The sequence below is a fragment of the Betta splendens genome, chromosome 4 (assembly GCF_900634795.4).
Source record: "Betta splendens chromosome 4, fBetSpl5.4, whole genome shotgun sequence".
Classification (NCBI taxonomy): Eukaryota; Metazoa; Chordata; class Actinopteri; order Anabantiformes; family Osphronemidae; genus Betta; species Betta splendens.
In genome coordinates, this window is record NC_040884.2 from 13,870,234 (window position 1) to 13,894,623 (window position 24,390).

The 24,390-nt window shown below is 42.0% G+C and overlaps 1 protein-coding gene across 2 annotated transcripts; it reads left to right on the plus strand.

The window, feature by feature from the left end:
• Nucleotides 1-8,663: 8,663 nt before the first annotated feature.
• Nucleotides 8,664-21,283, plus strand: LOC114853633 (polypyrimidine tract-binding protein 2-like). 2 transcript variants are annotated; one of them, XM_029147221.3, is made up of 14 exons: nt 8,664-8,777; nt 10,366-10,393; nt 12,738-12,798; nt 13,956-14,128; nt 14,658-14,798; nt 15,197-15,352; nt 15,439-15,549; nt 15,674-15,881; nt 16,005-16,120; nt 17,925-17,958; nt 18,440-18,532; nt 18,991-19,207; nt 19,641-19,718; nt 19,864-21,283. In XM_029147221.3, exons 1-14 carry the CDS (start codon nt 8,770-8,772, stop codon nt 19,991-19,993), a joined length of 1,554 nt encoding a protein of 517 aa, XP_029003054.1. In that variant the 5' UTR covers nt 8,664-8,769; the 3' UTR covers nt 19,994-21,283. The 2 variants fall into 2 exon arrangements, with proteins under 2 accessions (XP_029003054.1, XP_029003055.1); XM_029147222.3 differs by having other exon boundaries at nt 15,674-15,869.
• Nucleotides 21,284-24,390: the final 3,107 nt, after the last annotated feature.

Genomic DNA, 24,390 nt, shown 5'->3' on the forward strand with positions numbered 1-24,390 from the left:
TTGCCTCATTCACGTTAGCTGCACATGTGATGCGTTCAGGTGTCACATTCAGTCGTCCTCTGCCACTAGTATTTTGCTACTACAGTACTGTATGTTTACTACTAAAAACTATCAGGCAAAATGTAATATTGTACACACACAGCAGCTGTAGAACCTTTCCACATATCGATGTGGTTGTATAGAGAAAATCTTCCTTTTTTTTTAACAGTACTCATTTCAGAACATGTGGTGTAAAGTTACATTGGTGCTTCCATTCCAACTCATGACAGATGACTGGCTGTAACCTGTATGACGCAAATGTCCTAAAACGAGGGAAATGTTCTCGGAATAGATATTATCTAATTCAGTATTGCCATTTGCTGGCAAATGAGGTGAGGTGCCTGCACATTTGTGTCAACTTCGGTGGAAAAAAATTAGCGCTCAGCTAAGTGGTGGCGTTAAGGCGTTCGGTACATTCATTAAGGAGTCTTGCCAAGCACCAGTAGGTGACTGGAAATGCTTGTACTTTTACAGTATATGCATGTTTTTGGGTGACATCCATGTTTACTTTGTTTTGATGCTGTAGGTTATATTTAATCTTTGAACTGACCTAATTAAACAGCCTTATTATCCAAATAAATGGCTGTAAATACATTTTTTTTAAATTAAAAACACAGGGTCACAGACCAGGTGAAGGTGCCGCTTTTGGTGTCAACGTGTTCCAAGACTCCACGCTTAACACTTGGTGCAGAATTTCCTCCCCGACTAGTGTAATGGGCTGCAGGTGTTGAGCGTTAGCCTTGGGTGGCTGTAAATGGAAGCGAGAGCGCTCGCGGTACAAGAAAAGATTTGTTTTGCTCCGAGCGTTTAATGGCACTAGTGAGGGGAACACAAACAGCGCTGGTGGCACCTTGCCACGAAGACGCCTCGAATCGCTGTGCTGGGATTCAGATGCGCTTCCTTCACATTCAGATCAAACATTCCCAACTGCACCCAATAACACACAGAAAAGGCAACGCGGCCCTTAGGTGGGGATGCAATATGCACTCCAGGAGGCGTGCTGTATATTGTGCAGGCTCATTGTCAGGCTAATTTTCTTTTATGGCAAAACAATAGCACAGGGCTCGACGCAGATATCACTTTTGCTGCACGCGGCCTCATTGTCCCTTACAGTGTCTTCCACATTGGAATATATTACATTTAAAGAGGAGCCAATTGTACTGAGGGTGCTCAGGATGAGCCATCACTGGGAGAGATGCATGTTTATGCATGAATGTGCATCACCCCCCCCCCCCCATTCCCCTTACATTCTCTCTCCACAGGAATTCATTTAGGCAATATTCAGTCGCAACATTCTCCTCTCAATAACGTATGGCGACCTGTAGATTAACGATTTTAAACCTCCAATTTGAAGTCGTTCTGATTTTTCAAATGACATTAGAAGGAAGGAACATATGGAAATAAATCATATGCTTAATAATGTGGTGTCTGTGTAGATGTAGGACAGTCATTCCCACAATGACAATATTTGTTCATCTTCTCTGGCGAGGATGAAACAGGTTGGAGATTATACAGGCTTTAATAAATTCAGACTCTCCTGGGGAGAGTTTCAGGAAGGTTTTCTTTTCTTCTGTCCTACACGTGGCTAATTGTTGGACTAAACGATGTGAGGATCATGAGCTGCAAATCTAAAGTACATGGCAGACCTTTACTGCACTGACCTCAAACATGTGTGCGTCAAATATGGGATTGTCAATAATGCAAGCTGATAATAAAAATACTTCATAAGGGAAGTTGATGATGTTCACCATGTTCACCTGTGACTATCTACTGGAAATTACACAAATATCTTATCCCCAAGCTGAAGAAAACAGAAAAGAACTTCAGAACGTGCATGTTGATCTTGTACATTTTACTCATACATTACATTACATTAATTGTCAAATTGTCCTCGATATGTTAAGAGAAATCATAATACTGTTGCCACTACAGTATGTTCCCCACAGGCTATGTATTTGTGATGGCAGCTTAGTTGAAGACAGCTGAAATGTTTAGGAACCACATTCCACTCGGAGGAGCAAAGCGCTGAATAAAACCAGAGGGCAAAATGGAAAAAAATACGTTAGAAATAATTCAGCTTCAGAAGTTTAAACGGGGTGATGCCTTGATGTGAATGACATTACTTTTAGATCTATGCAAGTGCCCGCGCAGCAAATGTCCTCACCATCCATCACAATTTATTCACACTGGTTAGTGGCTAAAATACGACTTGCACAAGGAGGGATTTATGTTATATCACGCTGGCTCTCCCATATGAATACTCATCATTTCCATGTGAAAGAGACACTTTCTCCTGGATCTTCAGTTCACGCAGAGGTTTGGCTATTTTAGCACGGGCCTTGCTGTGATTGCAGCGTCAAGTGACGCACATGAAGGTCACTGGCCCCCATCTAGCCTCTGTCGCTGCCTAATGGCTTGCCTGCAGGCTCCGCTGCTCTGCCTCTGGCTCCGACGTCAGATCCACACGGGCACTCCGCTTCCAGTGAGCCGCTTTCAGAACGAGATGTCCTGAACAAAGAGAGTCAGAGGTCGCAGCGCCGAGCGGGATGTCAAACTGAGTAACACGATCGATGCGGCCGCGAGTAAATGCTGTTTATGTGATTACAAACTGTATCATGAGCAGTAATGTAAATACATATCAACTTTAGGTGGTTTTAAGCAGAAGCTGAGACGAAGAGTGCCCCCGGTCCGGGTTCAGAGGTCGCGAGGTCACAAGGTGGAAGCAGAAGGCTGGAAAGTTTCAGCTCTATGCATATGGCCTCTCGCTACCTTGCCAAACGCGCTGCCATTGCGACCTGATTCCAAATGGCAGAAGATGGATGGACGGGTGGACTTTAAGCAGGGTCACAGTGGCCCTTCCTCACTCATCTGTGCTTAAGTGTCTTAGACAAGCTGGGTTCAGAACCGCTTCAGCTTTGAGAATGTCAGATCAGACTCTCGCCACCTGTGGAAGCAGTCTGCACCAGCCAGACCCAGTGCGAATGTTTAAACCAAGCACGTCGTCGCCGCCGAGACTTGTTGTTGTGGCAAAAACGGCAAAAAGAGAAACCAAAAGCAAATAAAAAGAACACAAACATGACCTAAATACGCATCAATTGTTAGACAAAAACAAGCATCAGGTGAAACACTGAAGTACAACCACCTGCATCTCTGGGAGAGAGACAAAGAGCGGCAGCAGCAGAGAGAGAGAGAGGCGATGATGGGCCCCCGGAGGAAGCAGACAGCTTGCCGCTCTCTGTTTCCCCTCATCTTCATAATCATAAGATACCCTGGGTGCTGCAGCTGTGCCAATATTGTGCAAATGGGCCCCGCGTCAGTCTATGTGGGCAGCCATTGGGTGGGGTGGGCGGTAGGTGGCGGGTGGCTGATTATATTACTCCATAAGCCTCAGCGCTCGGGCTCCGCTGTCTGTCACAGACTGGAAAGGAGAGTGAAGGGACCTTTGAAAACAGGAGGCTTGAGAATTACGGAAATTGGATCAAATTTTGAAAAATGGCTCTCAATTCGAATGCCCCACACCCCCAGTTCACCCAGCCTCACTTTTCATTCACTACCCCCGACTGCTCAGCATTCAGCTCTGCTGGTAAACAACCTAATAAAAAAAAAAAGAGGGGGAGAGAGACGTGAGGAATATGAAATGCAGCATCCCTCTGCACAACACTTGCAAGCACGTGTTCATACACAGGCGCACATTCATCACCAAATACTGTACGTACCAAAGGCTGCTTGAATGTCCTGATTTAAGATCCAGCTCTTTAGCTTTGCTTAGGGTTAGGCTGATGTACGAGCAAGAGTAGAAGTGGATGAGATTCAACGCGACCTGCAATGAATACAGGGGCAAGTTGGCCATGAACATCGTTTTAAAGCTCTTCACATCTGCAAACGATTTAACATTAAACAGTATCGGGTTACAGACAGGTTCTCTAGTATCTCACGTTCACGCGGGAACCACCATGAACAAACAACATCCAAGTGCCTTCAAAGGATGTGACTGGTCTCTGCCGGTGTGTGTTGACTGACAGACGTGAGGATGCAACCAGGCTTCAAGACCAACATATGTAGAGGCTGACACCAGTCAGGTAGCGGATGGACACCATTTGATCCACATAGTAACTGACTTTCATGTAAACACCATACTCCACGTAAATGTATCAGAAAGTGTGGTGCAGTGTGATGTCTTAGCAGGAGATTATCAAAGCATTAGAAGCAGAGATCGGCTTTCATCACACATCAGGGAGAAAAGCATCAGCGGCACCAGAATGTTGCCTTGGCTTTATTACGGTGCCATTAGCCAAACAGCTTCCTCATAACTGTGCAGCTTCTTACAGTTTTTGCACATTGTGGCTATTATAATATCTTATTGTACTAATTATCATTATGTGCTTATTATCCCCAGTTACGCCTCATGCGCATCATGTTAAGTACAGTGTTGCCAACATCCCTGTCCCCAACACAGCAGTTATTGCCCAAGCCCAGCATTTAGATGCAACCTATTAAGGCCAGATGTATATGTTTGTATCCATCCATTCATTACCGTAACTGCTTTTCCTGCTAAGGATCGCAGGGGTGCCGCGAGCGGAGCAGTGAAATTACAAAGCCGAGTGGTAATTTTCGGTGGGAGATCTCCATCAAAGTTTCACATTTAGACATTGATTAGTAAAATAAAAGTAATGGTCTGTGCATCTTTGAGCTCAGTGGCTGTAGCATCCGACTCGAGCCATCAGCTCTGCTCCTCGTGGCGAATATGAAAAGCAAACACACAAACAAAAAAAATAAAAAAGACACATTCGTATTTTGCACAGGTGCATGTCGTCCTGAATTTATGTAGAAGTCCAGAGCACTCGCTGCTTCCACAGCCCACTGGCCGGTGGATAGACTAACGTCCCCACTGACAGCCGCTGTCTGTGAAGACAACTGAAGAATGATGCCTCCAATTGAGCACCAAATTGGAAACAGAGAAGGGGGGGACAGTGCAGCTATTACCTGAATAGCGACACATTGATTCAGTACACTGTGAGGCAAAAAGAGACAGCTCTCTCTGGGTCACCGTCCCCATGGCGACACATGGAAACATCCATGCACTCACATTGGAAATCAATATGTGTTTATAATCACACGTGAAACGTGAGGTTCTCTTGATATCAGTGAGTGTTGAGAGGCTCTGTCTTCATTTTACAGTTCCTGTTTATGCAATCATGACCAAAGAAGGTGACGGGATCAGCTGGTTATGACCTCTGTCCTCAGGAGATCAGTACATTTTATTAACATGAAATGACTGGAAGGAAGTAATGACTGAATTCCACATACTGTAACACAGATGACTGACTTCAAGGTCTGTAGCGTACTGTAAATGAAGTGCAACATTCAGGACCATAGATAAAGTTGGTGAACTGACCACTACAACTCTACACCTGATAGTTTAGTAAAATTTAATCTTGGTTTTAAGAGTCTAAAGAATCTTATTCTAGAGCTGCTTAGGATTTCAAAACATTTCCTTGGCCTTTCTGATCTTCAATTGCTTTCTAGGTTTTGCAGAATTTCTGTTCTTTCACAGTGACTCACAATGAAATACCCATCTCTTCGAGATTGCTCTTGGCTTGACTAAAAACTAAAATCTTTTTCACCACAGACACAATTTCGTTGTCAACTGCTTCATGTTGTCTGTGGTCTTCCGTGAAGGCCTTCTTACGTCTTTTTGGTCTGGATGTAAAAGGTTTATGTAACAGGTTTACGCTCATATTGAACATACATATCCAACAATGCATGTGGAATTTGCAGCTTAAGAAGTAATGGAATTGCTGCACCTCGATTGTGTAGCTGAAATTATATTTGTTGATGCAGAAGGAAAATTCCAGCATTTTATGGTTTTCTTGGTCATTTCAGTCATTATATTGTTGACATACAAGAAGTGAAAACTTGCAATTGACTCTAAATCATGAAATAACGCATACAGCATGTGAAAATAATTGTCACACACTAACTGCTCACCTTCAGGGGAGTAAACAGCTCAATATGGCAAATCAGCTGATACATTTGATATTTGTTGCACAAAAATGTGTGTCTGTGTCAAACTGCAACAAAGGCCTTGTCAGTCAGAAGTGGTTTGAAAAGCTTCCTGCTCTGTCAGAATGAAAGAGTTTGATTTGACAGGAACTTATGTGTTTGATCAAATAAAGCGAGCGGGTGTGCAGCCATTCTCTGCTTAGAGTGCACTTTCTCGTGACAAGCATTCAGGCAAACAGGCCGGTCCCACATCATTGGCTATTCAGCATAGTGTCACAGCACATAAAATCTGCATTCTGCAATGCATCGCAATCCGGGAATGTTTGTGATATTCTGCTGAATGCATTTGCATAATATCAAATTGGCATTCGGCAAATGATGGATCGCTCAAATGCATGTAGACATGGAGGAATGCGCTTTGAAAAGAGCATTTCAGAGTCAATATTTCCCCATCTCCCTTGTGCTCGGTTGAAGCAGCCTCGGCATCAAAATCTCTATTGAGAAGCGAAAAAGAAAAAGGGGTCAGACAGCATGAGAGGGGAGTCTTCAATAGCAGTGGGGACAGGTTCTTTCTTCCAAGTGTGCCGGGCACATTTCCCAGTTCCCCAAGTCGCCGGTGGCCATGTTAGCGTCCTGACATTTCTGACATTCACTTTGTGTTGCCTTTCAGGATGGGCAGCTTTTAGTAGATGGCACACTTAAACACATGCAGGCACTTGTGCTGTCACTCTAAGAGAAAACCGCAAAGGACAAAATGAGAGAAATCAAAATGTCAAGCTTGGGGGTCACTGTGAAACATGACAGGGAATACTGTCTCTTTAGCACAGAGGGGGGCCAGTGCCGCAATTTTAATAAATGGGTTTTCTGACCCTGCAGAAATATTCATTCTTGGACCTGATGACATTTTATCTTCCTGTCAGTTACAATGACACAAATGACATTTGATGACATTACTGTTCTCTGTTTAAATGTTTCAATTTCAAACGTGCAACCTGAATACCAACGGTGAATTAGCAATGACGCTCCCGTTCGTGTCGGCGCACGCGCGCGTGGCTACGCTTTTGTGTGGAAGCGGCGGAATGTGTATCATCTCACCCTCAAAACTAATGTGATTAAAGGTGAGGGAGATATTGGAGTCGACACTCGCTGACACGCACCTCACACCTCCAGCAACACATCCAGTCCTTCGGCTCCCACAGCGACAGACAGCCCGAGCGGATCGGCGTGCCCTCGTCCTCACGGGTCGCGCTGTGATGACATCACCTCTGACTGAAACTGTCACAATCCCCCTCCAGATGATGCCTTGGCAGACACCTCTGTCAACGAGACATGAGAGCTGTGCGTCCGCATGTGAGGCCGTCACGAGCCTGTACACATAAATTTCAGACAACACTGTCATTCGACAGACCAGGAAATTTACCACTAGGTGCCGGGCCTTTAATTATAAAGCATCAGAACAAGAGTAGATTTGCCCCAAATGCCTAAAAACATTGTACATGAGACTTTTACTAAACCTAAAGCTCGCTCCCTCTGTGCTGAGGTCTCACTGTATTAACCTCGTTGTGGAATTTGCAGGCATGAACGCAGTGACCATATCAGTCTAGTTTAGTCTCTTCTCTCCGCACCGCAGCCCTGTTTGTTTTAATTCTCTAGCGGACCCACTGTTTGAATAGCAGTCATTATAAAATGCAGAAATTTGAAATCACAAGGTTTGGCTTTGTCAGCAGCAGAATATATCTGTGTTTACTTAAGGGCTCATTTCAGCAACCTATTCCCATACTTAGCCCAACCACATTGTTTGTCTCCATATCACATTTGACAGGCTTGTTTTTTTGTCCCCCTCCCCCCCTCCTTTTGGTTAATAACAATGTGACTTGTATCGGTGGTACAGCGGGCACCACGCAGGATGTCAGTCCACTGTTATTTCCTGAGCAGTGAGCAGGACTGATAAACGGCAGTGATTTGCTTTGCGTTTGACAGTTTGCTTATTTCCCTTTGGCTCCGAGGGCCCCTCATCAGCTAATTTCAACATGGCAGCCTCAGAAGCATAAGTCTTTGGGGAAATGTCATTTTTAATTAAATCCCAGGTCCTTTAAGATAAGCAGTTAGGCGTTAATTTCACCCAGGGCGTGACGTTTGTCAGGAGCCCAGGAGCATGACGTATGTCTGTCAAGATTAATCATTATGCAAAAAACTGCCCGTTTTTTCCCCCTTTCTAATTTCTCCATTCACGTGCATGCAGAAGGAATCCTGAACTAAAAAAAAATGTCATGTGAAGAGAGCAAATTAACAGTCCCTGGATGCATGGTTTTATTGACATCCTGGGAATGTTTTTCATAATGTTAATCAGACATTTTTAGGATCTTTAATGTGTCCAGTGGACATGGTAATGAGTTTATAATATACAGATATATGGGCATGTTGCCGTATGATATCTCTTGTTTTCATACTAAAAGAATCAGGTGATTCTGTGAAATATAAAAGGAAACATTTCTAGCCAAAGCTTGCACTAGCCAAATGTCTCCATGAAGCCACTATCACGCTTATGTTTTGGTCGCAGTGCCTTATCTGTACACTTCGGAAGTCTTCGGCCATTTCCGCCACGACTTCGTCCTCTACCCGCACATTGCCTCCATTTTGCTCTCATGTAGGGTGCGCGCGCAGTGTAGGTGTAAACTGGATAGAAAACAGGACGGAAAGGAGACGCGCTGAGAAATCGTTACAGAAATGGACGGGTAACGTTACAATTTTATCACCGATACCCATTACATCCCATTCCACACACCACAAGGCTGCACGCGGTACTTGCTTCGGAAATGCGTCATTTTAGAGAAAAGCGTGAGACGCGCTCCTGCGTTAACGGGTTTCCATAGCCACGCGCTCCCTTCTGTTAAGGAAGTGCTTGATGTTAGCATAACTTAGCTAGCCCCCAGTGTTTACTGCGTTGCGAGTTATCTATGACAATAAATGCTTCGCTTGTGTGACGAGGTCCCGCGGAGCTCTGTTGCTGCTGTTTTACCCTGTATTTCAGCTACACAGTGGTATTTGTACTGCAGCGGCTAGTGAAGTTTATCAGACGTGTATGCTAACTAATGTAACGTTACAGTACGGTTGATCCTTTGTGTTGTAACAGTGGCTAACTTAGCTCTGGCTGGTTGAGCGGCTCCATGTACCACGTTAAAGGTTAATCTGCTTTTAAATCTGCACACCAGCAGTGTACTTTAAAGCCACTCTTTACTGTTGTGTTTTTTTATGTTTATAGTTCATGCCGATCTGGTCAAAACTAACTGACGTTATATGTGGAGTCGCGCGAAATGTGTGATTTTGATTTCAGTTTGCCTTCTCTTAGATAACAGCTACGCACACTTTTGCTATTTTCTCACACAGCAGGATGGCATGGTTAGCTGGCATTCTTTGTACAATTCCTTCAAGAAGTTCCCACTTAACTGAGCTGGTCAGGTGATCTGATGGTTAACGGGGTGTTGAAAACCTCAGTGGGGAAAAAGTTATCATAAAGTAAAAAAGATAATAAATCACCAACAGCGTCAGCCGTAAAGTGTCCCCATCACACCTTCTCCTCCACCCCCTCTCTTCTGCTTCATAGTGGTAAACAGCTACCATCTTATCACATTCTCCATGTCTCTCTCAGTGGTGGTGCCTTTGCATCTGTGTGACTATAGAGGCCTCATCCACACAGTCCCTGCTGAATGCTTTAAATTTGATGCATCTGTAATTTTTCTTTAATCTTACGCACCGTTATTTAGCCCAGGTAACAGTTCTTCATTAAGGAAGCTAGTTTCCTCCCAGTGTTTGATGGTTATTGTGACTGCACTTGACTGACCTGTGTGTGTTAAAGGAGTGATGGACTGTGGCTTATTTTTACTTACCTGAGACATTCTAACCATAATATAAATGCCTATGGTGCCTAAAAGAGGCCTATTACTGTTCTACACCTCTGCACAATATGGTCACAAACACAAAGAGGAGAACAAATTACACCAGTTACAGTTTGACAGAATGTTTCTATTCCAGATGACTAGCTCTAGAAGGTTGTTGTTAACATCGTCAAGTGTGTTCAGTTCTAACATGGACCTAAAGGAATTTTGAATATGCAGCAAAGGTTGCGTTATGCGTCTATGTTATGCATCATATGATTACATTTTACTAAAAACAACCGTAATGACATCCACATTAATATTGTCTAATCAACTAAATGTCCAACGAAGGAAAAGTTGAATTCCTATCATAATGTGACAATATTGCCTTGTCTGTGTTGTTAATCGTTTTCACATTTTGAATAGATAATTATGATTTCTCTTTCAGCATCAGCGATGTTGCAGTTGGAGTGAAGGTAAGACTTTTCCTTTTGCTCTGGCTAAGTTTCAATACACAGTTCATGTGTGCCTGCCTTGAACACTGTAGGTGGTTTTTGATGTGTTATGAAACAACATGCACAGTGTAATTGCTTGTGTCTTGCTGCAATACATCACACAGTAACTACGGAAACATCCAAGGAATTACAGAGTTCTCATTCTTTAAAGATTAGTTATAGTTTCTCTCCTATGTAAAATAAATGCAAATACAAATTACACAGCTAAACCTGGGGGTATTGGTGCTTGTCTGATTTTTGTTTGGCTTATATGATGATTTTGTGTCTGGTGAATTGTTCTGTGTATGGAACAGAACACATGTTTTCACATAAAATATCATAGAATATCATATCTATGGTGAAGCACTGAGTTGACAGTGTAATCATGTGAGCACACTTTACTGCTTTAGGGTCATGGCAACTTTATCATAATTGGGGGAATCATGAATTATGCTCTTCACCAGGGAATCCTGAGGGACAATGTCAGGTCGGGAGATTAAGCATTGGGTAAACATTTTGTCCTTAAAAGAGACAATTAACATTGTTTTGTTTGCCTTTGTTTGACGTTAGACTGTGTATAAGAGGCATAAAAAAATATAATTTGTAGAATGTTTTTCTTTCACAGAGCTGTGGAAAATAGACCAGTCTTACATCTTACCTCATTGTTAGGGAGAGAACACAAGCAGAACATTTCTCATTTACATAATCTTAAAATGTTAGTTTACGACTATTCTTCTTTTAGTTATTATATAACATTTTTTTATCATGCTAATAATACATTTGGTGATTTTAATTGTAATTTAGAGAGCTATTAAGGGTTAAGTATGACATGGACTGATTTTGCTTTGTTGATGGATTGTTCTCTCACCACATTTTATCACTGCTCTGTGACATTCATTAACCCCGTTTCCACTTAAACTCCCTTCTGCTGCGTTTGCAGCTTACTAGGGGGAGTGCTACTGTTTTTAGATGCTGTGGAAACTGACATAAAATCAAACCCCATGAAAAATATAATTCTACTTAATCATTCTGTGATAGAGGGAAATAATTTTCCCATGTTTTGCTTTCACTTAAAGCCATGTTGACAGATTGGCATTGCTACGAGTCACAGAATATAGAACCACTAGGTAGGCTCAGACTTGCAGAAGTTATTAAACTCAACTTTTACCATTGTTTTTATAGAGCAACTCTTTTTTTCTTTTACTGATGTCTGTACTGTCAAACTTATGTAAAGACATCAGCGTCAAAGTATAATGAGACTGAATTAAGCATTTAAGATTTTAATGAATGACTTAAAGTCATTTTGTTTGACTCCTTGCTTAACTTAGTAAGTAAGCACTTAGTAAGTTTAAGTAAAAAGTTAAAGTAAATCTTGAAACAGTTGTCATTTGTTACATGGTGTATTGTTGGAACAGTTGTTTCCTTTTTGTATGTTTGTTTAGATTTTATATCCCTCTCTAGCATCGGACAGGTTTTGATAAAATAGTTAATGTCCCTACCTATCACAGAACACACTTTTCTTTTGTAAGCGCATTGTTTGCTACCTAACCGAATTTGTTGCGTGCCAGCTGCATTTTTGTGTTGATGAAACAAAGTTAAAGTCCTTTCCAGAAGGAAAAACAACAGTCATAAAATACTAATTCCTCTCATATGGAGGTCTTCGCCACCAATTTTATTTCAGCAATACTTTAGTGCCATAGAAAAAACAGAGAGGGTTGCCAGCTGTTGGGGGAGAAATAATTTCTTGGGTTCTCTTAACTCCTGCACTTGGTGCTCACATTTTGGCCTAAGACAACTTTATTACCCTTTCAATTTATTAGTGTCATGTGGCTGTAGCAAGGCATACAACATCTAGTTTATCGTAACCATAAAGAATGCTAGTGACAGAAGAACAATTGGTTCAAATTCAGTCAGACAGAAGCAAGGAGGGGGTGTATCAAGCTATTATAAAGTTGTGTGTGTAATAGGTCCCTAGCGAGCTTCTTCGTCATCCCATCAGTCAGGTTTAAGAGCACAGGGCGCCCGTCAGCTTCAGCAAGCCTTCTGGGACTTAGTCTAGCTCAGGATGAAATGACACATCTTGACATCTTAAATTCAGCAAGATTAAACCTACACCGGAGGAGGAGGAGCCAGGCCACTCTTGAGCGGCTTTATGTCTCTTTCTACCTAGTCTTCGCCTCTCCTTTTGTTCCTTTTATAATATCGTTGGAGGGCTCTGTCTTATGGTCTGTTTGAGGGCCTACGTGGAAAATGGAAATCGTTTTCTCCATTATTTCACATCTGTGTTTGACATTCTGTCTTTGTCTCTCTCTCTTTCCCCCCGCAGAGAGGATCTGACGAGATGAGTATGTACAACAGTCCCAACTCTGGCATGAGCAGTATCAGCGGTGAGTTCGTTCCGACCACCCCTGAATAGAGGAGGGATTGGCAGAATTTGCATGAAGCCATTTAATCGGCAGTGAAAGCAAGCAGTAAAAGGAATCAAAGGGATAATAGGTGTTTGAAAAGTGAAACAGGCTGCGTGATTTGAACTGTTATCTCATGGGAGCTTTTCAGTGCCTGAATAACATTGCGCTCCTCAGTAGGTGGGCACCCACACACAACAGCATGTGACTGGAACAAACATAGTGTCGCCACAGCGTTTTAATGCCTCCTCACTGTTTAGATGATATCAGAAGCATCTCAAAGAAAGCTACAGAGTTAATTAAGAAAAGGCATCCAGAAATTATTAAACAAGAACAATGCTACAGGCACACACAAGGGTTTTGGCAGCCTACTTAATCAAAGTTCCAGTCTGTCATTGCTACACAGTGCCCCTCTGAGCTATAGGTGGGTAATTCTTTAAATGGGTCACATTGGTTCAAATCATTTCTGAATGTAATTAATCATAAATGAGAGTACACATTACTGACAAGCTAAATATGCTGTAATTGGATACCTGTTGGGTTGTGAAATGACTCCTAATCACATTTTTCCTGATTCTGTCGCAACTGTAACTTAAATCATGTCATAAAAATTAACATAAGATTGTGAAAAACATTTGTCTTTAGCTGGAAATTACATCAATAGAGAATACTGTCGTCAAAATGTTCCCTATAAAACAAGCCACGTTCTAGGTTGTTCTGCATATTTTGGATAATTTGCCACAGTTTTTCTGTGTATTTAATCTGTTTCAGTAACTTCTGTCTTTTCGTGTAATCCCAGACCAATTCCATGATGATGAGCTCAGGGCTCTGTGGGGGCCAGACCATCTGTAGCAGGACTGCTTGTTCTTCTTGTCACTGATGATAATTCTGTGTGACTCTGACATAGTTACACTACTGAATGAACTGGGACAGATCTGATTAATTTCTGGGTGTACACGTTAGAGAATAATCTAAATGTCCTGTCAATCTGATGTGTAGATCAGCATTTAGCATCACCTCATGTGTAGTGTAATGGGGGAAAAAATCCAAATACACCACGATAACGTCTGAGGCTTTAAAACATGTTTTTTGGTGAAGCTGATTAGCACAGATGCTCACCATTTGTGCTAAAATTTTAGATGGGGCTTCGAATGGCAGTGACAATAAGAAGCCGAGGGTGGAGGCGGCTCCACCGTCTCGTGTTCTCCACATCAGAAAGCTGCCCAGTGAGGCATCAGAGACTGAAGTGATCGCGCTTGGTTTGCCTTTTGGTAAAGTCACCAACATTCTCACACTAAAGGGGAAAAACCAGGTGAGTACAGACAATGAAATGGCAAAAAAGCAAGTGTCAAAAAAAAAAAAAAAACATGTCAACTTTCAGCTGACATGTTTTTTTGGATACATTCAACCTTGCTATCTCGAGCTGTGTCTGAAACATGCCCACAGACCAAGCTGTACAAAAGCCTGTTGTCTGTCTGCTCTGGAGGGCTGTAGGAAATACCCTGCTTTTGTCCCCTAGATTCCTGTCAAGTACTGCTGCTTTGTCCTGCCCATTCTACCAATGTCAGTGTGTCAGCCAGTCTTGATCGATCTGTAGCTGCCTCATCTCAGCATTCAGACAACTTCATCTGTTTGCCTGAGAGTGTTGCCACTGTAGTGGTAAATTACAATTCACTTGATGTATATATTGCATTGAGACCTCTGCCCTAGAGATCGATACAGTTTGTTTTTTTTACATTTTGGAAAGACTTTTCAATAAAAGATAAAAGGTTCTGATCATGTAATTACTCTAGAATGGTAATTAGAATGGTAACGGTGTTGCTGTTTTTCTCTACCGCCAGGCGTTCTTGGAAATGGGGACAGAGGAAGCAGCCATCACTATGGTTAACTACTACAACACAGTAAATCCTCATGTCCGCAATGTCCCAGTCTTCATTCAGTACTCCAATCACAAAGAGCTCAAGACTGATGCTCTCAATCAGGTCTAGTTATTTTCCTTATTGATTAATTTGCTGATTTTCAGTTATCTGATTAGTCTGTAAAATGGTAAAAAGTGTATTTATCTAATAAGGGTATGCATTGATTATCCTGTCTGTAAAGGAAAGTTTTAAAGACTTTGTCTTTTTAGTAAATAATTTGTTGCTAAAGCATCTGCATTTATCACTTATTTGACATTAAACCTATGAATGAAGGAAATACTTCCAAAGAGAAAGATAGAAGTTTCATGGTGTATTTCAGTTTAGCGACAATAAAATAGTTTTGGTACTTTTGGACCGCTTTAGTTTTACTAAGCACAGAGGAAGCCTGTTCTGCTTTTTTATGAATCAGTTCCTCTGAAACTCAAGTACAAAGAGTGATTGTTTTAAGTTTTTGGCCGCAGCGGACCCAGGCAGTGCTGCAAGCGGTGTCAGCTGTCCAGTCCAGCGGGTCGCCAAGCTCAGACGTGCAGGAGGTTCTCGCTGCAGCTTCAAGTCCCGTTCTGCGGATCATCATTGACAACATGTTCTACCCTGTGACGCTGGATGTACTTCAACAGGTAACGACTATTGTTAAACTGTACAACAAAGTAGAGAAAATTTCACTGTACAAAGCTGAGTGTTGTTGTTTTTTTTTTTTTGGCAGATTTTCTCCAAGTTTGGCACAGTCATGAAGATAATCACTTTCACTAAGAACAATCAGTTCCAGGCCCTCCTCCAGTTCAGTGATCCTTCCAATGCAAACCAGGCTAAACTGGTAAGTGCTCATGCACCTGAAGCTTCCCCTAGTTGTACTGCAGAAACAATAAGCCCCGGTGGGTCAGTTTATGCTGTGCAATGCCACGTGCAATAGTTGCAATGTTTATTGTCCCTCCTTCTAGGCACTGGATGGCCAGAACATCTACAACTCGTGCTGTACACTGAGAATCGACTTCTCCAAGCTGGTCAATCTAAATGTTAAGTACAACAATGACAAGAGTCGGGACTACACACGCCCCGACCTGCCTGCTGGTGACGGCCAGCCCAGCATTGACCCTGCTGTAGCTGCTGCCTTCAGCAAAGAAAACTCCCTCCTCGGTAAGATCCCAGGTAGATCACATTTTTTTATTCTTCCTCCTTATCTCATTATCTTTACATTTTAAATTAGAATTTGTTTAATAATATTGCATTTTCTCACCATTCCGTGTTTTGTTTTGTTCTGCGCCTTATCAGGGGCGCTGAACCCCTTGAGTGCTGCAGCAGCGGCTGCAGCTGCTGCCGGCAGGGTGGCGCTAGCTGGGCAGACGGGGTCCAGCGGCGTCCTACTGGTCAGCAACCTTAACGAGGAGGTCAGTAAGCCATATACCAGCACAATCTAATGGACCATTTAGGTCATAAATGACTTAAAATCCACCAGTCATACACGCCACCATCATCCTCTGTTGTTTTCCCTCCTTGTGCTACCATTTCCACTTTTTATTGTCTTGTCTGCCATTCAGAATACACAGGTCCATGGTGGGCTTTTATTAAGTCACTTGCATCACAAATTTAAATATTACAAACTTCAAACACGAAGTTGAGAGTATGACAGGATAAAGATTCCGCTTTTGTCTGACAGCTACTGTGTAATACATTTCTCAAGCCCTTGTGATTCCATTTTTATCTAGAGAACAATTTGAGATCAGTAGAAATCAATTAGATTTTATCATTGAACTGTCTTTGGTCACAAGTCATACATTTGATATCCAGGCTTAGAAAACACAGTGTCTCAGCTTCTTTTCATATGAAGCTAACTTTTTTTGTCTAACCTTTTCTTTGCCATATTTTCTAGTGTCTCTTACACACCCAGGGCGTTGCTGTTCTTTTGTTTTTTGTTTTGGTCAAGACTCATATGTCCCCGTAAGACAGAGGGAGACTTGTTGTTCCTCTCATTGCACCTATACCCTGCCCTCCTTCCTTCCTCTGATGTTCTACCCATCCCTTCTCTTGTCAAACTGTATCTTAACTCAGCTAACTGCCTCTCTTCTGTTTTTCCTTCTAAGCTTTCCTCAGCTCATATGAAAGCTCATATGAAATCATTCTGTGGTCTCCTAACCCGTGTCTCAACTCTGGGATTAAATACCTGCCTCTGAATCACTTGCTTCTCAATCTTCTCTCCCTGTTTTTCTGCTTTTCTAGAACTTGGCCTTAAGTAGTGTCTAATTTGTCTCTGTCTCTTTCCTCATCAGTCTGTTCTCTATGGCTGTGATTGAATGTGTCATCTTGGAGCCTTTTAACAGTATCAAAAGCATTTAGAGCGAATCACTGATGTTAAGATACTGTGCTTAAAGCTTTCTTTTAGATTCTTGGACTTGTGTGAACGCCACCTTTTACTCGAGTGGCCTTCGCATCAACTCTTGCATGCCCGATTGTACCGCATGTCTCTTTAACTGATTTTGCCCCCTCAGCTTCTCATATTGTTGTAGCACCATTCTCCCTGCTGAAAGATTGTAGATCTTCAGATTCCAGACTTGCTGCATGTTAATTTTGTCCCATGATTGTTTATATTGCTGATTTCATGATTTATTTTTTATTTTTATATGAATGTACCTTTTACCCCATGCTTGTCCAGGGTTAAATACATTTTGGCACAGGTTATTTGCTGTATTTTGACTAAAGAAAACATTGATCCAAGCCATTGTCTCTGACCAAACTACCTGCATTATTCCAGTGTACTGACCTATATTTTATTTTTTGTCCCTCCCTCCTTCTCACTTTTATTTATTTTTTATTCCCCCCATTTGCATTTGCCTTCCTTTTCATCTCTTCTCCCTATCTCTCTACCCCCTCCCCAACTTCTCCCCTCCATTCATACTGCCTCCCCCTCTACGTGCTGGTGGCGAATTTTTAACCCCATCAACTCACCTCCTCCTCCCACAATAACCTGCCCTCCTTCCTTCTCTCCTGCCGTCCAAAAACCCCTCCATGCCTCCTCTTCTCCCCTCCTCCATGACCCACCGCCTCCATCACTCTCCGGGGGGAATACAAAAACCACCATTCCTCCTACCTACCTCCGTTCTGGATCGATCTGTCCATCTCTACCTCCGCTCCGCTCCGACTCTCCTACCTCTCTACCTGTCTCACGCTGCTTGTTGCTCTTCTCTACCTCTAAAGATGGTTACGCCCCAAAGTCTGTTTACCCTCTTCGGTATGTTATCGTTGGCTCTCTCTTCCCTCACTTCTCTCTCTCTCTCTTCTCTTTATCTATATCATTTTTATCTTTTTATATTATGATTATGATTATTATGAGCTTATGTATTTTTTACACTACGCTTATTTATAATTAATACAATGCCCCCTATTTATATCTTAATTCATTGCTTATTACCTTTAAATCTGTTAATACACATTTTATGAGTTTTGCATGTTTTTGTTTCTATCCATCTTAGTTAGCTTGATAACTTATAAGTTAAGAGGGTGTCTCTTCTCTCTTTACATGTTCTTTTTCACACACCTCCCTCTCTCTCGTTCTCTCTCGCTCTCTCTGCTGTAAATTTCCTGTGTATTCTGTTCTCTCTTCTCTGCCTCTTGTCTTTAAATATCCTTGTCGCGAGTGCTAACTTTATTTTTTATTGTCTGCTTTCTCTCCAACTCACCACTTCTCCTGCCTGCCTGTGGCTCTAATGCAGGAGTATATGGTGATGTCCAGAGGGTGAAAATACTTTACAATAAGAAGGACAGTGCTCTCATTCAGATGTCAGATGCCAACCAGGCTCAGCTAGGTAAGCAGGCTTTATACCCAGGCAAATTAAATTGATTTATCAGTGGTGGAGACCAGCTTTTATGGCTGATGTTCTGTCCGTTGGGTGCTTCTGGAGACAACCCAGCTTCTTTTCTTTCCAGATTATATTCTTAATTTGAGTTTTGATTGTTGTTGTATCTTTCTGTTTGTTTGTATTGTATATCTAATATGCTACTCATCACATTATGCATGTATAGACTGTTTTGAGTCTGATTTGCTAAAGGCTTTATTGTACATATTTTATAGGACCCAAGAGTTTCAGTAAGCAGTACGTCTTTATGGGCAACGTAATTTAACAATTTCTTAATCTAAAATTATTTACCACGGTTTTATTTCTTTTAGGCTGGCTGGACCCATCCAATGAATGTTCCATGACACAGAGCAGTATTTTAATTATTATTCTCTGCTTTTTATTCTCTATTGTTCCATAAACCACAGCAATGAGCCACCTAAATGGCCAGAAGATGTATGGTAAGATTATCCGGGTGACACTATCAAAGCATCAAACGGTGGCGCTGCCTCGTGATGGCCTGGATGACCAAGGGCTGACGAAGGACTTTGCCAATTCCCCACTTCATCGCTTCAAGAAACCTGGATCCAAGAACTTCCAGAACATCTTCCCGCCCTCTGCCACCCTTCACCTTTCCAACATCCCGTAAGCATTAGGCCTATCAGTTCAGTTGTCAGATGCTGGGAGTGAATACAGTGCAAACATCTGCTGACAAAGTACTCTGGGAAGCACACAATGAACCAGGGCTGAACATCAAAATTAGCACTGACTGAAGGGTCTTTTATGGACTCTTTGATTTTACAGTTGCAGCCTTTGTACATGTTGATTGTACTACAATTAGCAACCTGGTGGTAGATGATCAGCATCTTCTTTTATTCTTCATGGAAGATTTTTTTTTTTTTTTTAAGAAACCTACCTTGGCAAATCAAACTTCTGTTGTCCCCTAACCTCACCAGTTTAAATGACAAGCAGCCTGTGTTCGTAAAGTCGACTGTAACCTGCTTATTTGAGTGCTTCTAAGTGTGTCTTTGCTTTTAATATGTGTTTCTAACCGTAAGGATCTCTTTTATTGTTACAGACAAGATGTGACAGAGGATGACTTGAGGCTACTCTTCTCAAACTCTGGAGGCACAGTGAAAGCGTTTAAGTTTTTCCAGTAAGTAGACTGTTTAAGTCAAATGAAGGTCTGGCAACAGCTTGTAGCTACTGATACTCTAATAAAGCTTTCATCTTTGACAAAATGCATAGCACTTTTAACCCCAGCCAAGTTTGTGTATTCACCACTGTATCACATCTTCCAGAGATCGCAAAATGGCTTTAATCCAGATGTCAACTGTGGAGGAGGCCATCCAGGCATTAATCGACCTTCACAACTGCAACATGGGAGGCAACCAGCACCTGAGAGTCTCTTTCTCTAAATCCACCATTTGAAAATGTGACATGCCCTGATGGTATCAGGGTTTACTGTCTCTCATCTGGTCAGCATTTTCTCAGACTGTCTGGGGGGTGGGGGACCACATTGATTGAATCAGTTTTGTTGTTTAGGTTTTTTTTTTTTTTAACCTGTCATTCCATCAGAGACTAAAACTTTTAACTTGCATCCTTTTGTTTTTTTTAAAGAGGACAATTGAGTATGTTGCAGATTGTGGATCATCCCAGCTTAACTGTATTTCTATGTCAGAATTTTGACATAATTGATTGTTCCACGGTATGATAGTGATGTAGATCTGTGTTTAATTCTTAATTTAGTTGTAAAGATACAGTACTTATGTGCCTTACTTGACAATATCAACTGTTTCTGCAGGTAGACATGTTCATTTTAGCTCTATTTACTTTTGAGGCACATTGGTATTGAATATTTTGGGGTTGGTGAGAATGCAAGCTTTTATTTTTACCATGAAATTATCATTAAGCTCTGCCACCAACTTTTTTTGTTCCAGAGATTTACATGGATGTTTTCTTTCTAGTCGAGCCGCAGGAAAAAATATTTCTGTAACAACATGTAAGACAATAACACAACATGATTGCTACAGGTTGCTGTAAAAAAACAATTCTAAGCAAACCTTTTAGCTTAGAACATATTCCACGTTTTCAGTGTAAGGTTTTTCTGCCCCAGTTTTGATTTCAAATTCTTGATCTACATGGACTTTCACAACATGGCTGAGAGCCAAATGTTTTCTTCTGTCTTTAAAGCCTTCCATGCTTTTTTTGTATCAGTGAGGTGTAGTTAATGGTAACAAAGCGTGAATAGTTACAATAGGATCAGGAAGTGTTGCATGCTGTGGAAACAGAAAATGTCCACTGTGATTTCATTTGTCATGTGACAGTTTACTCGAGAGGGCTACTCAGTTGGACCAAAGTTTCTGTGCCTTTAGTATTATTTGAACTCGTTTTGACAACAGAAAACCGAGCATTTGAGGACACATTTTAAGACATGAAATTGTCAGAATTCCCACTTGTTTTTATACAGAACCTCTTTTCTTGAGGCATTTGCTCATAAAAAAATATGTATATTTTTTTCCTCCAAGTCTGATTTTATACAGCTAAATATGTAAAGATTTGGTAAAGTTTGGAAGAGGCACAATTAAAGGCTGAATTATTTTTTAACAAAGGGAAGTGCGACTTGGTTTTCTGCTTTTGAGTTCCCCCTCTCATGGCCTCTCTTGTGTATTCTGCATTACCTCTGTAGCATGCCTAATAAAACTCTTTTGTAGCTCTGCATTCACCTCCTCTGTCTCTCATCTCTGTTCTATCTCTTCTGCTCACTTCTGAAACAATCTCAGTCCCAGGGTGGGAAGGAAGCCAAAGCCCATTTTGGAGCCACTTGAAAACAAGCTCTAATAAGCCAGATTGAGCCTCTGATGGTACTAATTCACAGGACAAGTACATTTTCTTGATGCGTTTCCCACCCTGTCAACTGACACAATCTATTCCTCCGATGTCTTGCTCTTCTCTCTTTTTGTAGTTGCCTATTTTCTAATCAGTCTCTAAGGGTCCCTGCTCTCCTGACAACCTGTCTGAGCTATCTACATGCTCTCCCACCTTTATTAATTACATCAATGGCCCCTCTTGGCATTTTTACGGGCTTGTTGCATGCCATGGTAAAGCCACTTTTGGATAATAATACTACTAGCTGATGAGGCAAAGTTAAACTCTATTACAAACAAAAAAACATTTCAAATTAGATTTTCTAGATGAAGATTACATTAAGTAAGATTACACAGCACTGATCCAAATCCTTGTGTCTAGTGCCTGGAGCTTGACTTCGAGTTGAAGCATGACGCTGGTTTGCCTTTCTTTTTTGTATCTCTCTTACTTTGTCTGCAGATGGGTGACACAGTTTGAACCCTAGTGAATGACTGGATAAATCTAATAAATGCAGATAGTTCCACACAGGTGCACTAATAGAACTCAGCAATGAACATCCTGTCACGCTTTGTGTCATTTATAGGCACAGGCAAATTTATACTAGATTCAAATTTAAGCGTTTGATGCGAACTGGTCTGAATAAGAGATCCGTTGTTAGGTCTCAGAAGGCAGGAGCTTCAGTCACAAAGACTACTCCACTGGCTAGTGTTAAAAAGAAACAGGGACATCTGCATTTGGATCAGACGCCTCAATAAATAGAGTTTTTAAAGTGGCTATTGACTGCAATAAAACAGAAGACAAACAAATGATTAAATGAGTTAATTCAGGACATTCTAAGACGTGTGTCAGCGGTAACGGTCTGTTACCACAGAGGGATGTTACGGTGTTCCCACATCCCTCTGTGCCGTGATCGGACATCTGAGGGTGTAATGATGCAGACCCGTCAGGCACAGGTCTACCGATATGGCTCGGTGTGTCACCACATACCCAAGCTCATGTTGGCTTTTGCTTTAATTTGTCACCCATCTGTAAATATGTGTTCCAGCCTGGAGTTGCGGGTTGACAGAACAGCCAGTGCTCCTAAGCTCCCACTGGTTTCAAAAATCCTGTTCATAAAAAAAGGTTGCAGTGACATGTACTACCGAGGGCACTGAAATCATGTTCCCAGTAATATTTGTGGGATTTGGGGAGATTTAACAGCCGGAGTGGCTTTAGAGGTTTTATTTTGGGTTAGCACACTAGTTAATACTGTCACATCACACCAACCGGGTTCAGGAAGGGATTCCACTCAGTCCAAACACACGCAGGTTGGCCTGGATGTGTCCTTAATTGGAGCCCAATGGGAGTGACCGATGTCAGCTCTAATAGGTTCCAGGTTCACTTGTTAAATGATGTACTGTATGTGTAATTGTAATGTTTAAATTGACTTTAAAGCTGCAATCAACACAACTTTATATACTTTTACGTTATCAACTTCCTGGAGCGCGGTTGAACGGATCATTTGAGGTTTTTCATGCATCCAAGCTGCTACGTATGATTTGTGCTGGAAGTAGTCCCGCTATGCAGGAATCGAGCCGAACTTGGATCACCGTGCTTCTTTAGCAAGTTGTTGGCTTCCGTTTGATTGAAACCATGCACATCCCACACGTTCCTGCCAGTTCTTCGCCTACTGTAACATCTCGGTGCGTGGTCCGAACGCGGGGCCGAGCAGCCAGGAACGCATCCACCTCTGCCTCAATTCAATTCAATTCAATTCAATTTTATTTATATAGCGCCAAATCACAACAAAGTTATTTCAAGGCACTTTACAAAGTAAGGTTTAAAACCTCACACAACTAAACCCAACAAATCCCACATACAGCAAGCATTTAATTTGACAGCAACAGTGGAGAGGAAAAACTCCCTCTCTAACGAGGAAGAAACCTCCAGCAGAACCAGACTGGATGTGGGCGGCCATCTGCCTCGACTGGTTGGGGTGAGAGGATAGAGAGATAGAAAAGCACAGCAACAGCAACAAGCAACAACAAGCAACAACAGAGCACAGGCAGGATGGTAGGACCAGGGACTGGATGCAGGCAGGATGGTTGGATCCGCAGCTGCCCATCACAGACACCAAACTTTGAGTCCAATGATACCTGTGGGTGAGGACAGAGAGGGAGAAAGAGTGGGGGTGGGGGGGGAGAGGAGAGAAGCACAACTACTGGACAGAAAGAGACAAGGTTAGTTAAACATGGGACAATGATGGGAGGTTATGGGACAGAGGAGGTAGAAGGAAACAGAGGAGCTCAGTGTATAAATTAAGTCCCCCAGCAGTCTATGTCTATTGCAGCTTAACTAAGAGATGGTTCCTGTGACTAACAATAATTGCCAGTGACCTGAACCATCTCTAACTATAAGCTTTATCAAAAAAGCTAAAAGCTCTGCCCCCTGTTCTACATTTAAACACTCTAGGAACCGTAAGTAGCCCAGCGCTCTGAGAACGAAGTGTTCTGCTGGGAGCATAAGGAACTATAAGGTCTTTAAGATAAGAAGGAGCTTTATCATTGAGTACTTTGTATGTGAGTAGGAGAATTTTAAATTCTATCCTACATTTTACAGGCAGCCAGTGCAGAGAAGCTAATGTAGGAGAAATGTGATCTCTCTTTCTAAGTCCTGTCAGAACTCTGGCTGCAGCATTTTGAATGAGCTGTAGGCTTTTTAAGGAGCTGTTAGGACATCCTATGAGTAAGGAGTTACAGTAGTCCAGCCTAGAGGTAACAAATGCATGGATCAGTTTCTCTGCATCGCTCTGAGAGAGGATGCTTCTGATTTTAACTATATTTCTAAGGTGGAAGTAGGCGGTTCTGGAGATTTGTTTAATGTATGATGTAAAAGAGAGATCCTGGTCAAACATGACACCAAGGTTCCTCACAGTAGAATCTGAAGCTAATGTTATGCCATCCAGGGTGGCTATCTGACTT

What these genes read in the sequence shown, in the direction of transcription:
- LOC114853633 (XM_029147221.3), top strand. An exon ending in ATGCAAACCAGGCTAAACTG is followed by an intron (nt 15,550 to 15,673) that starts GTAAGTGCTCAT and finishes CCCTCCTTCTAG; the next exon opens with GCACTGGATGGCCAGAACAT. An exon ending in AAAGCGTTTAAGTTTTTCCA is followed by an intron (nt 19,719 to 19,863) that starts GTAAGTAGACTG and finishes CACATCTTCCAG; the next exon opens with AGATCGCAAAATGGCTTTAA.